The sequence below is a fragment of the Felis catus genome, chromosome B3 (genome assembly GCF_018350175.1).
Source record: "Felis catus isolate Fca126 chromosome B3, F.catus_Fca126_mat1.0, whole genome shotgun sequence".
NCBI lineage: Eukaryota > Metazoa > Chordata > Mammalia > Carnivora > Felidae > Felis > Felis catus.
This window is the reverse complement of record NC_058373.1, coordinates 74351401-74364149: the sequence shown is the minus strand read 5'-3', so window position 1 is coordinate 74364149 and position 12749 is coordinate 74351401. Positions and strand designations below refer to the sequence as shown.

The following is a 12749-nucleotide window of genomic DNA, read 5'->3' as shown; positions in this document are numbered from 1 at the left end:
TAGCTCTGTACTACCGGTGCATCTGTGTTCCCCCATCGTGCCTGCTTGGTGTCTATTAGGTGACCTCAAATATCAACTGAATTCCATGAAAGAACAAAGGAGGCAGGGGGGGAAAATGCCCAGGCCAAGGGGCTGGCTGGGGAGACGGGCTCCTTGGCCATCCATGGTGTCAATTCCTTCCTAGCCCTGAGTCCAAGAATGGTCAGGCGGTAGGCTGCAGGTGACCCTTTCGGCAAAGCTGTGTTCACCCCCCTCTTTCCCTGGTGCCCCAGATGGTGGGGCCAGGAAGAAGGACCACCAAGAAGCCTGGGCAAGGAGATGCCTCTTTATTGGTGCTGGAGCTGTTCCTGAGGAGGCTGGGCCATGAGACCTTCATGAGGATCCCTGCCCTCAGCTACTTCCTCCTGCGAGGGATACTTTGTCCCAAGGGCACTTCTTCCATCAGCTTCTGCAGAAGGAGAGAGATGATACTGGAAGTTTAAAACTCAGACACAAGCTGGACAAGGGACTTCTTTCTAGAGTGTGGGGTCAGAGGCGAGGCTGGAGGGAAGCCTTACCTGTAACAGGCGGGCGTGGTAGGCAGGGGCATCTTCCCCAGCTGCTGGCTGAGGGCGCACATGCAGGTAGCGCTCAGCAGCCGTCTCCAGCTCCTCCACCTCATACAGGGTGGCTGGGTCCAGTGAGTGGGCATTGATGAGACTCACAAGATACTCTTTGTAGTGTGCCCTGGGGAGATGACAGGATGGAATATTTGTTCTTCCATTTGGCTAGTATTAACTGAGTGTGCCCAACACCTTGCTGGGCACTGGCATACTCAGACGAACAAGACTGACAACTCTTCCCAGTTGCACTTGTAGGCACTGTCCCCCTGTGCACACTGCCTGCTATTACCCAGCCATGCCCTTGCCCAGAGAGCCCTTCCCTCACTTTCCCAGCAGGACCTACTACTCCCAGAGACCTCCTTTACTACCCATGTGTATCCTCAGCCCTCCTGCACGTCCCGCACCGCCCCTCAACACCGCCCCGCCCAACACTATGCTCCTGCTGATACTCACTGGCAAAGGCCAGCATGGCCAGCTGGAGTCTCCTTGCCACAGGCTTCATCCCGGAACCCATTAGGAACCTCCTTCTGCTCCATCACTCGGCAGCCACCTAAGGGTAAGGGAAGGAAGGGACCCTTTTGTTGAGAGGAGGTCACTGACCACAAAGCCCCGAGAGAACTGGGGTATCAATGGAGGCATGGGAGGCAGCCTCCAGGGAAGGGACTGCTTTAACAGTGGTAGTGGTGGGGAGGGATGCACTTAGAGATACCATCGCAACAGACCAAGTCTGATAACAGAAGCAGGGGCCTTGCTGGCCCTGCTTTTATCTAGGCTTGCTTTGGGTCCATAATCACATACTCCTCTCTTTTTTTTTATTATCACATACTCTCTTGGGACAACTCTTCTGGTTGCGATTTAGCTCTTGCCCAGTTAACTTAGTCTGTGAAGGTCTTACTTTATGGAAATAAGAGGTGGGGTAGGTTAGAACCATATGTAACATCTTTCTGTCACCCTCATGGAACCTAAAACAGTGCAACTAGCAAGTCTCATTAAATACTGCTTAACTAATGAATCATCATCCTTTGGGAATGGGAGAAGAAAATTAGTATCAACTGCTAGGCCCCCAGGTAAAATAGCTTAGCTGCAAAGGAGATATTACTCCCATGTCACAGAGGAAGAAACAAGGTCCAGAGAGGTTAACTCGCTAAGAAGCCCACAAGTAAGCACAGGATGGACTCTGACCACAGACCCAACTGTCCCCTTTACCCACCATACAGTCGAAGCCCAGCCCACCCTCACCCCTTTTCCAAGGCTTGTCCTGACACTCACCACCAGGAACTGCCCGGGCTCCTGCTGGGGGCTCTGTGTTGAACATGACATTATTGTCCTGAGGAGGGGCAGATGGATGGGCATTAGGATCCCCTTGATGCCAGCCCACTGAATTTCCCAGCACAGAACCTTTCCTTTCTTGCCACCCTGAGCCCTGCCTCCTACCCTGGGCAACTCACAAACCCAGCCAGGCTGGCCACCCCTGACCTGTAGCAGCTTCTGGAGCCGGAGAGCAGTCCAGTCCCGCAGGTAGAAGAGGCAGTCTCGTGGGTGGTGGCCATGTAGGGACTTTTTCACCCTGCAGTTAGGGTCTGGACATTTCTGGCGGAAACCCAGATGGGAGAGAGGAAGTTGGAGACTGTTGGGGTCCTGGCTTCTCAGAACCCCTGCATGAGGGGTGTAGGGATGGGGGAAGATGGAGACATTGGAGGGTCTGGAGCAAGCGAAAGGGGAGAGGGGACAGAGAGAGGTGCTTTACACCCCATTGGCTTCCTCTTCTCTTCCCCTAGGCGACTCCTCAATGTCTTTGCCCCTCACACCCAGTAGCAGCCTCCCACCCTTCTATCCCTTCCACCCCCATTCTCTGGGCTCACATTCTTGGCGTAAAAGGCATTGTAGCAGCCACTGCAGAACTGGTGGCGGCACTGGGTGCAGTGAAAGTGCATGCAGCCTCCTCGGGCCAGAGCGTACGAGAACTTGCACTTGGGGCAATCTGTAAGGTACAGCAGGTCAGGGCTGGGGCTGTCACTGCTCCGCAAGGTCCTCAGGAAGAGAGCCACTGGCAGTGACATATGAGTAGGCACACAGGCCTAACAGGACAACCTTACCAATGCCGTTCTCCTGAAGATACATGGCCAGGCCCTGGGCCTGGTACTCTGGGTCGTTGGTGCGTTTCCAGTTCTGGAAATCCTCACAGCTCCGGCCTCGGTGCTGCTCCTCCCACTGCAGGAGGGAAAGCAAGCTTCACATGAAAACCCCACCCCGGGCCCTTCTTAAGGGCCACCCCTGCCCTCAGATCTAGAGGTCCCTGGCTTCGTTTATGGCACTGCCATTCACCATTTGCTCCAATCTCAAACTGAGGGGCCAGCCTTGGTTCTTTGGCCTCCTCATACCAGCACATGTTCACCGGCAGGTCTTATTCCCACCACCCAGGCCTATCTCAACCCTGTCCCCTTTTTCTTCATCCCTCCTCTGGCCATTCTACTCCAGGCCAGGTCAGGTGTTGCCTCAATTAGTGGTCTCTCTTCCTCCATTCCTGCTCCCCTATGGTGCATGCTCCACCCTGCAGCCAAAATGTCTTTCAGAGTGTAAGGCAGGCAGCTTCAGCAGTACTGGGAGTGTTCTAGTTGCGTGTGTGGTTTGTTTGGGGTTTTTTTGGAGTGTTCTAGTCTTGAGGTCTAGTGGTAGGGTCTCAGGTGTTCATTTTATTAACGTGTTTTGTAATAGAACTTTTTGGTATCAAACATTAAACTTTTTAGAATATGTGCTGCCAAAGTGAGCACTCAAATATTAAACTTTTTTCAGATATTAAACTTTTTAACAGGTAAATGAAAGAGTATCACCCCTAGCTTCGTCTTAGAATAAAAGGCAAATACCTTTCTCACTTGGCCCCATGGCCTCTCCTGATCTGGCAGCTAGCTCCTGACCACCCACCACTCTCACCCTTGATCTTGGGGCTCCAACCACACACCACTTTTTCTGACTTTGGCCTTTCCATGTGTTGCTCTTTTTGTCCTGAATATCCTTTGCATAATTGGCTTCTTCTTAACTTTCAGGCCTGAGCTTAAATTAAACCATTTGAGAGAAGACCAGTGTGACCTCTCCATCCTAAGTAGGTCCATTCTGTTATTCCTAATCTCAGAGTCCTGTGTTTTCTTTGTAGAATTTAATGCCACGTGTACTTATGCTCTCTCCCTTCCTTCCTCCTTTACCTTACCTTTCTTTCACTGCCCCTCCTCCTCAGCCTCCCTCCCTCCTTTCCTGGAGTCTGTAAGCTCTTTGAGCCCGGAGTTCATGTCTGTTCTGTGCTTCAGCACACCCCAAGTCTGACATAGGACCTGCTAGCAGCTTTAGCAAGTTATTTCTGAAAGGATGAATGTGCCTCACCTGGCGCTTACAGCGCACACAGAAGGTCTGGTGACACTGGGGACATGTCGCCTCCAGCTGCTCTCGTTCATATATGAAGCCAAAGGAGCACTGTGGGTGCAAGAGCATAAAGCTATCTCAGGCCTGACCTGGCACCTCCATCCCTCCTCCATCCCTCCAGTCAGCTGCCCTGGGTAGGCCACTTACTTGGGCACACCACAAGAACTTGGGGTCTCGCATCAGCACACCCTCAGTCAGCTTCTTGTGAAATAGTGCATAGGCATCTGGCTCCAGGCTCTCCCGAAGCTGAGGACAGGATGCAGAAGTGGTGGATGGGCAGGGTTCCTGTTCAAAGCCCAGGGCACCCCAAGTCCTAGGGACTGAAGTACCTGAATGTCAAGGGTAGAGAAGTAGCTGAGCAACTGTGTGTCATCGGTGAGGTCAGGGCGGCCACAGGCAGGGCACACCATGTCTGTGATGTGCTTCTCCTTCAAGGCGATGGTGAAGTGCTGGCGAAAGCAGTCAGGACAGATGGTGCACTCACAGGAAGTCAGGGCCTGCATCTATAGGGTGAGGCAGGGAGAGGAGGGGGTCTGAAGCCATAGCCGCCAGACTGGGGAAGAGGCATTAGCCAGGTGTCCACTGAGAAACCAGGGTCTAATTAACAACCGGGCAAGGTAGCAACCCTTAATGCCAACAAGTGCCTGGCAGGCAATCCAAATGTCTAAAGACTGTCATTAGTTGGAAGAAAAGAGAATGGTGAGGCCTAAAGTAAATGGAAGACTGCCCTCCAAAGGCATTCACATTCAATTAAAAGGAAACAAACAAATAACATTTCTGAACTGACAAAACCATACAGATGGAGAACAGGCTAGATATTGTCAGGTGATAGGAGAAAGGGAAGAAAGTTACAACTATAAAGAGGTTGCATGAGGGAGTTCCTTTGTGGTGATGGAACAATCTGTGTCTCAGTGGTTACATGAACCTGTAAGTGGAATAAAACTGCAGAGCCACACTCACACATCCATGTGAAAAATGAACAAGATCTGCAATCTTGCTAACATTGTGCCAATGTTTATTTCCTGGTCTTGATACAGTACAATAATTATATAAGATTATATATTTATATATATATATATATATATATATATATATATATATATATATATATATATATGTTATATAATTATATAAGATGTCATCATTGGGGGAAGGTGGGTAAAGAACACACAGGACTTGGGAAATAATGAACTATTGGGACCTCATCAAAATGAAAAGTTTTTGCACAGTGAAGGAAACAATCAGCAAAACTTAAAGGCAACCGATGGAATGGGAGAAGATATTTGCAAATGACAATTCAGATAAAGGGTTAGTATCCAAAATCTATAAAGAACTTATCAAACTCAACACTTGGTGAAGAAATGGGCAAAAGACATGAATAGATACTTCTCCAAAGACATCCAGATGGCCACCAACACATGAAAAAATGCTCAATATCACCCATCATCAGGGAAATACAAATCAAAACCAAATTAAGATACCACCTCAACCTACCAGAATGGCTAACATTAACAACTCAGGCAATAACAGATGTTAGAGAGGATGCAGAGAAAGAGGATCTCTTTGCACTGCTGGTGGGAATGCAGACTGGTGCAGCCACTCTGGAAAACAGTATGAAGTTTCCTCAAAAAATTAAAAATAGAACCACCCTATGACCCAGCAATTGCACTACTAGGTATTTATCCAAGGGATACAGGTATGCTGTTTCAAAGGGGCACATGCACTCCAATGTTTATAGCAGCACCATCAACAACACCCAAGGTATGGAAAGAGCCCAGATGTCCGTCAATGAATGAATGGATAAAGAAGATGTGGTATATATATACAATGGAGTATTACTCGGGAATCAAAAAGAATGAAATCTTGCCATTTGCAACTATTGGAGGGAACGAGAGGGCATTATGCTAAGTGAAATTAGAGAAAGAGAAAGACAAATATCATATGACTTCACTCATATGAGGACTTTAAGATACAGAACAGATGAGCATAAGGGAAGGGAAGCAAAAATAATATAACAGGGAGAGGGACAAAACGTAAGAGACTCTTAAATATGGAGAACAAATTGAGGGTTACTGGAGGGGTTGCGGGGAGGGGGGATGGGCTAAATGGGTAAGGGGCATTAAGGAATCTATTCCTGAAATCATTGTTGCGCTATATGCTACCTTGGATATAAATTAAAAAATAAATTATTAAAACACACACACACAGGACTCTACTATTTTTACAACTTCCTGTGGATCTACAATTATTTTATTTTATTATTATTGTTTTAAATATTTATTTCTGAGAGAGACAGAGCACGAGCAGGGGAGGGGCAGAGAGAGAGGGAGACACAGATCCAAAGCAGGCTCCAGGCTCCGAGCTGTCAGCACCCACCAACCTGACACACACCAACCACAAGATCATGACCTGAGCCAAAGTCGGATGCCTAACCAACTGAGCCAGCCCAGGCACCTCTACAATTATTTTAAAATAAAGAGTAAAGGGATGCCTGGGTGGCTCATTTGGTTAAGTATCCGACTCTTTTTTTTTTTTTTTAATTTTTTATTTTATTTATTTATAGTTTATTTATTTTTGGGACAGAGACAGAGCATGAACGGGGGAGGGTCAGAGAGAGGGAGACACAGAATCCGAAGTAGGCTCCAGGCTCCGAGCTGTCAGCACAGAGCCCGATGCGCGGCTCAAACTCATGAACTGTGAGATCATGACCTGAGCCAAAGTCAGATGCTTAACCGACTGAGCCACCCAGGTGCCCCAAAGTATCCAACTCTTGACTTCAGCTCATCACCCTTGACTTCACCCTGCATCGGGCTCTGCACTGACAATGGGATTCTCTCTCTCCTCTCTTGGCACCCCCTGCCTTTCTCTCAAGATTCATTAGTAAACTTTAAAAACAAAATTTTTTTAAGAAAGAAAAAAAAGAGTAAAACGATAACAAAAAACACACAAAGCCAGCATAAATAAATTGGTAATTAAAAAAATTATTGGTAATTTTTTTTGGTGTGCCAATGGTATCTGTGGGTATGTTTTCAAAGACTTTTACCTTTCAGAAATATATACTGAAGTATTTATAAATAGACTGTAAGAGTTGTTTCAAAATAATCTTCTGTGTAAGTGGAATAAAGACTGGCCATACACTGATAATTGCAGAATCTTAGTAATGATACATGGGGGCGGGGGGGTGGGCACGGAGAAGAAATATACTATTCTACGTATGAAACTTCCTATAGTGGAATAGTAAAAAAAAAAAAAAAAAAAAAGTGGGGGGGGGGGCGGGAGGTAGCCTATTCCTGCCCTCCCCTTCCTAGAAACTGCTGGGAGCACATGGGCAACTGCAGAGCAAAAGACAGGACAAGAGACAGGGGGGACAAGAGAAGTGGAGCAGGGCCCAAAGGGAAGAGTCATTCTAAGGCCGTCCCAGAGGGAAGAGGCTTACCCGGTTGCGAGGCAGTGTCCAGCCACACACAGCACACTCCTGGGCCAGCAAGCGGCGCAGGAAGGCCCGGTCCTGGCTGTGCCTCACAGCTTCCACCACATCGCCCAGCTCATAGTTCCTGGGTGTCTCCTGCAGCAGTGACAGTGCCAATTCTGCCCGACCCCAGCTGGGGAGCGCATAGACTGCCAAAAGCCGTCTGACCAGACTCTGCAAGGTGATTCAGGTGGAGAGGGAAGAAGTGGCTGTCAGGCCCCAGGAGTCCTACCCCTGGGCCTTTCCCCGGCTCCTCTAAGTGGATTCTTCACCTCCTCCCAGCACCTGCTTGTCTGGCCCATCCCAGGAAGGGGTGGGATCAGGGCCCTTGTCCCAGAGACGCTGATGGAAGGGCTCTAGGCGCTGGCGCTGTAGCTCAGTCAGGGCCCGTGCCACATCACCACCATGTTGGAACAATGCTTGAAGAGACCCCTCTTCAGGCCCAAAGCCCAGGGACCGGAGCTCCTGCACCTGAAAGTTGGGGGTAGAGAGAAGGAGTGAAGAGGGAAATGGCAAGCAAGAGAGTGTGAGAGGCTCTGAGACCCACAACCCTGCCTGCCCTGTCAGCACAGCCGGTACCTTCCTGCGCCGGGCCCTCACACACTCTTCCACAGCTTCATCAAGATTGCCATGACGATCCAACCAGGCTTTCCGGGCTTCCTGACAGGAAAAGGCACCCAGGCCCGGGTCCTGCTGTGCAGCCAGCTCGGCCACCATCTCCAGCACGTAGGGCAGCTCTGAGCGCAACCACTGCAGGGGCACCTCAGTGCCTGAGTACTGTAGAGCCGAGAAAACCTCCTCTGGACAGGCACCTGCAGCTTCCCCTTCCTAAGGCACAGTCCCACCCAGACAGATGGCCCATCAGGAAGGGCACCTTCCACCCACCCTCAGCCCAAACCAAAATGCTGACAGTGGTTGAGCTCAGACATATGGATCACGTGAGCACCGCACAGCATACGGGCGGTGTTCAATAAGAGGCAGCTGCTGCTAATGACTAGGTTTACAAGAACTTGTATTAATCAACTGCAGCCCCTCCTTTCCCCCATTAGTTCAACCCTACCTCATCCCAGGCCCAAATCCTCACCCGGATCTTGATCACTAGTTGGAGACCTTCCTCACGCATCTTGTCTTGACGCTGCTTCTCAGGGTCCCCACAGGAACTGGGCAGGGGGGCACTGAGGCGTCGTGGAGGCCCTGGCTCAGGGAGTTGCTCTTCCAAAGAGCTGGCCTGGGGCTGGGGGGCGTGCGGTACTGGGATGGGGCTGCTGGTCCGATTGCACATAGCACACACCCAGCCAGGGCCAGAGTTGCAGAAGGTACAGTGGATACAGTACCAGACTGGACTCTGGGCAGAGGAGAGCAAAGTATCCCCCTGCTGGGAAGGCAAAAAGAATTATCCAATTGAAAGCCGGTTGAGGCTCAAGATGGAAATACAGACAGGTTTAGGAGGGGGGAGGGTGGAAGATTCAGAAGAACTGAAGGAAAACAGGAGATGAAGAAGTCGAGAATGGCCTGTGGTAACAGGTGCAAATAAAGAACGGGGACGGCTGGGAAGGCCAGGAACAGGTTACCTGAAGGGGCTGCAGGCAAATGCCAGTATCCCGAGAATCCACCACCAAGCTAGGAGGCTGAGCCAGCCGAGGTCGCTCACATATGGCACACAGCACAGCTGCCGCCTCATTCTCAAAGGTGCAGCTTTGGCAGGCCCACCGACCCCGTGCAAGTTCAGATTCTAGGCCCCCAGCTCCTTGGGAACCCTCCATTGTCAGCCCCAACCCCTTACAGCCTCGGGGCCGATCACAGGCCACACAGAGCACTGCCCAAGATTCATTTAGCATGGCACAGGCAGCACAGTGCCAGGGCAGGCGGGCATTTGCAGGATCAGAGGAAGCTTTCAGGGGAAGCACGAGAGAGCTGTCTCCCAGGGCCAGCAAGGAGGCTGACTGAGGCCGTGGTGATGCTGAGGCAGGTAAGCTGTAACGAAAAAGCAGAGATGGTCTGCTGAGGGGGCCCTGGTGCCTGGGTCCCTTATTCCTAGGCATCCCTCATTCTCTGTGTGACAATACAAGCCCTGTCCTTTGTGCATGTTGTTCTCTGTCTGGAATGCTCCATACCCATAGACTGTTCAACATTTAATTATATCTTAGGGGCACCTGGGTGGCTCAGTTGGTTGAGCCTCGGACTCTTGATTTTGGCTCACAGTCTGTGAGTTTGAGCACCGTGTTGGGCTCTGTGTTGACAGCATGGAGCCTGCTTGAGATTCTCTCTTTCTCTCCCTCTCTCTCTGTCCCTCACCTGTTTGTGCTCTCTCAAAATAAATAAACTTAAAAAAAAAATTATATCTTAAAGTTCATATCTTGTGATAGCTATCCCCCTAACATAGGGCCTGACCCACACTAGGTGCTTAAAATCCTACTGATTGAGCTGATCCTTTAGGCTAGGTTCCTCCTCTTCCTACCTATTTGCACAACATCTGGCTGTGACTGCTACTTGCTTCATATGTATGTCTGTGACCTCTTGCAAAGCAGTAACTAACTGCCTTCTATGAAGCAGCTTTTAGCAGAGAAACTGACACATAGTACATAAGTAATTCTAAGTTCTCTTAACTTCATTCCCACTCAGAAGAGAAGATCTCTTACCTGGGGGTCAGGCAGGTGGTCTGTGAGGCCCCAGGCAGGGTCTGGCGGAGGTGATGGGCACGGGATGGGTGTCCATGGAATAGACGATCACAAGCCGGGCACAAGGCCTGTTTACAAGTTGAACAGTGCAGCGTGCCTGGCGCAGAGCCACAAAGGAAGCAGGGACCAGGAGTGGAGCCTGGAGAACAGGAGAGGAAAAACTGAACATCCTTTTGAAAGAGACCAAGTTAATCTGAATTTGCTGAAGGGAACAAATTACAGACTACTATTCAACATATCCAGACCCAAGGAAACAATTTTAATCTCTTTTTAAAGGCAAAAAGGATAAACAGAGGAGGGCCCCAAATTTCCATCAATATGGTCTACTAGAAACTGCCCCCCACCTCCCATTACAGGATGAATAATACCTGGGGCAGAGGGCGTGTTGAGGGGGCCAGGAGCAATCTCTCTCAGCAAGGGGGCAAACTCGGAGAGCTTCAGTATCTGAGAAATAAAGGGCAGGGAATGGGCAAGAGTTTGGGGACACACAGTCCCACAACCCCTATCCCCTTTGTTCGTCAGGTCTTAAGAGCCCCATCCCTACCTTTTTTACATCATCTTCAACCTTTTCTTCTAGCAGCTGCTCCAGTGCTTGTTGTCTTGGGTGAGTATTCTGCAAACAAGGTAAGAAGAGTTCCCACCTAGAGCCCTAGGACAAGGTCCTCCCTCAAAGCCCTGGTCTCCCAACATCCACAGGAAGAAGAGTATGGGGAGTTTCCAGGTTGCTATGTGGACTATGCCCATGGTTCAGCAGCATGAGGGTCCGCAAGACTGCTTGTGGAGTTAGGCTGGGCTCCCCAGGCCTGGTGTTTAAGTCCTCAGGACTAGAGACACCTCAACATCTCACCTGTAACAACAGGCTGAGCTCTGTCCGAAGCAGCAGTACTTCCAGTGTGACTGTAGCAACTTGATGCTCATCTGGCTCCTTCTGCCCCTCAGGGAAACTCAACCCATCTGGCTGCTCCTCAGTGTAGCCGTATAATCGCAGAACATCCCGGCCCCCCTACCACACATTCAAACCAGTCACCACCAGGCAGGCCCCCTTCCCACTAGGGCTGGAGCCCTCCCCATTAAGCACAGCGTCAGGCCCTTTCTTACCAACCCCCCCAGACCAGGCCAAGTCCCTTTCTCCCATAAGGGGCCCAGGGGCTTCACCTGAACAGCATCCACCGTACTGCGAAAGACAGGGTTATTAAACTTGACCCCGCGCCAGTACCGGGGCCGCTGAGGGCTGAGGAGGTTGCGGCCGTATTTCTCCAGGATGTTCAGGGCCGTGGACAGGGTGTTGAGGTAGTTTCGGGGCTGGGAGCAGTCAGAGAGCGGAGAGCTGTGAGCCCCGCCCAGGCCTCAAGTCCTACGTCCCCCTCCCGAGCGGGGGCCGGGCCTCACCTCCCCAAGAGCATTGCAGCGGACCAGGCGTGCGGCGTCCAGCTGCAGGTAACGGGCTGCTGGCGGTAAAGACGTGACCAGTAGCGGCTGGAGTTGCTCCAGGGAAAACACCTGCCCGGAATCCTTCCTCAGGGCGCTCGCCAGCTCCTCGCGGGCCGCCAGGAAGGCCCTCTCCTCCTCCTCCCCCGGCATCCTGAGACAGGAGTCAGCCCCAGCCCCGCCGCCCGCCAGGACCTGGCGCAGGCTGTGCGCTGCCTGAGCGCTGCCCCTCCCGCCCGGTGTCGGGCTTCGTGGCCTGACTAGGTCGACGAAGCCACCGCAGGTCACTCAGGCCACGGTCACTCTTCGGCCCCGGGCTCCGCGCCAGTGTTAGTCGGGAACAGGAAGTACTAGCAAAGAGGGCGGGATTGCAACCTGGTTTCAGGGGAAGGGGAGGGGTTTAAGTTTAGGACAGGCTGGGGTCAGGAAATCAGGGGGCGTGAGCAGGAGGGAAGTCAGGTCCCAGCCAATGAAAAGGGCAAATGGTCCCTGACTCCGCCCCCAGAGCATCTCGACCTTAAATTCCAAACTAGCGCCCCTCCCCGCCTTCCTCTAGGCTGGTTCCTCCCCTTTCCGGGTAGCCCTAGGCGAGGGGTTACCTTATTTCCCTCAAAGCCTTCTCTATTTAGACCAGTCGGCTTTGCTCTGGTCCCCACCGGGAAAGCCCCACTCTGTAGGGACTCCACTCTGGCCGGTCTGGGCCCCACTCAAGCGAGTCCTGCCCTTTCTCCAGCCGCCCTTCAAGGCAGGGAACCCTCCCGGAGGAATCCCCCGAGACTGCTCCCTTCTATATCCTGCTATCCCTCCCTTTTCAGCCCCAGGCCCGCCCTCCCACTTCTCCCATCCTGATCCCTCTCTGGGCCCTCCTTGCAGTTGAGCCTTCTAGAGGGAGCCCCACCACTGAACACCCCCTTTTCCCCACTCCTACCCATCCCACCTCAACCCTGGATTTTCCCCGGACCGCCCTTGCCCTTCCCTGCAAGCCCCTCCCCTTCTCCGAGGGACAGCCCCGGTACTGTCTCCGCGGTCCCACTTTTATACTAACCCCTCCCTCGGACAGCCCCTGGGCTTGTGACCGAGTCCGTACCGCCTTTACTAGTCGCAGCAGGCTGAGAATGACTGAGGGGCTCCCTACAGTTTGCAGACTGCCAGAGGGAG

At 51.6% G+C, this 12749-nt stretch overlaps 1 protein-coding gene across 5 annotated transcripts; it reads right to left on the bottom strand.

Moving 5' to 3' along the window:
• Window positions 1-311: 311 nt before the first annotated feature.
• RNF31 (ring finger protein 31) lies at window positions 312-12749 on the bottom strand. 5 transcript variants are annotated; one of them, XM_006932761.5, is made up of 22 exons: window positions 12637-12749; window positions 11553-11966; window positions 11319-11465; window positions 11011-11166; window positions 10708-10776; window positions 10532-10607; window positions 10125-10302; window positions 9057-9459; window positions 8570-8860; window positions 8065-8313; window positions 7771-7956; window positions 7453-7659; window positions 4346-4519; window positions 4164-4262; window positions 3978-4067; window positions 2699-2813; window positions 2465-2583; window positions 2079-2192; window positions 1872-1929; window positions 1056-1152; window positions 558-726; window positions 312-448 (listed from the first exon to the last, which is right to left on the bottom strand). In XM_006932761.5, the coding sequence occupies exons 2-22, from the start codon at window positions 11742-11744 to the stop codon at window positions 395-397; spliced, it is 3243 nt and encodes a 1080-aa protein (XP_006932823.2). In that variant the 5' UTR covers window positions 11745-11966; window positions 12637-12749; the 3' UTR covers window positions 312-394. The 5 variants fall into 5 exon arrangements, 4 of the variants coding, with proteins under 4 accessions (XP_006932823.2, XP_044915642.1, XP_006932825.2 ...); XM_045059707.1 differs by having other exon boundaries at window positions 8065-8262; XM_006932763.5 differs by having other exon boundaries at window positions 8570-8857.

What these genes read in the sequence shown, in the direction of transcription:
- RNF31 (XM_006932761.5), bottom strand. Translation starts at nt 11,744, where the DNA reads ATGCCGGGGGAGGAGGAGGAGAGGGCCTTCCTGGCGGCCCGCGAGGAG. An exon ending in GTACGGTGGATGCTGTTCAG is followed by an intron (nt 11,167 to 11,318) that starts GTGAAGCCCCTG and finishes AATGTGTGGTAG; the next exon opens with GGGGGCCGGGATGTTCTGCG. An exon ending in TCTCTACCCTTGACATTCAG is followed by an intron (nt 4,263 to 4,345) that starts GTACTTCAGTCC and finishes TCCTGTCCTCAG; the next exon opens with CTTCGGGAGAGCCTGGAGCC.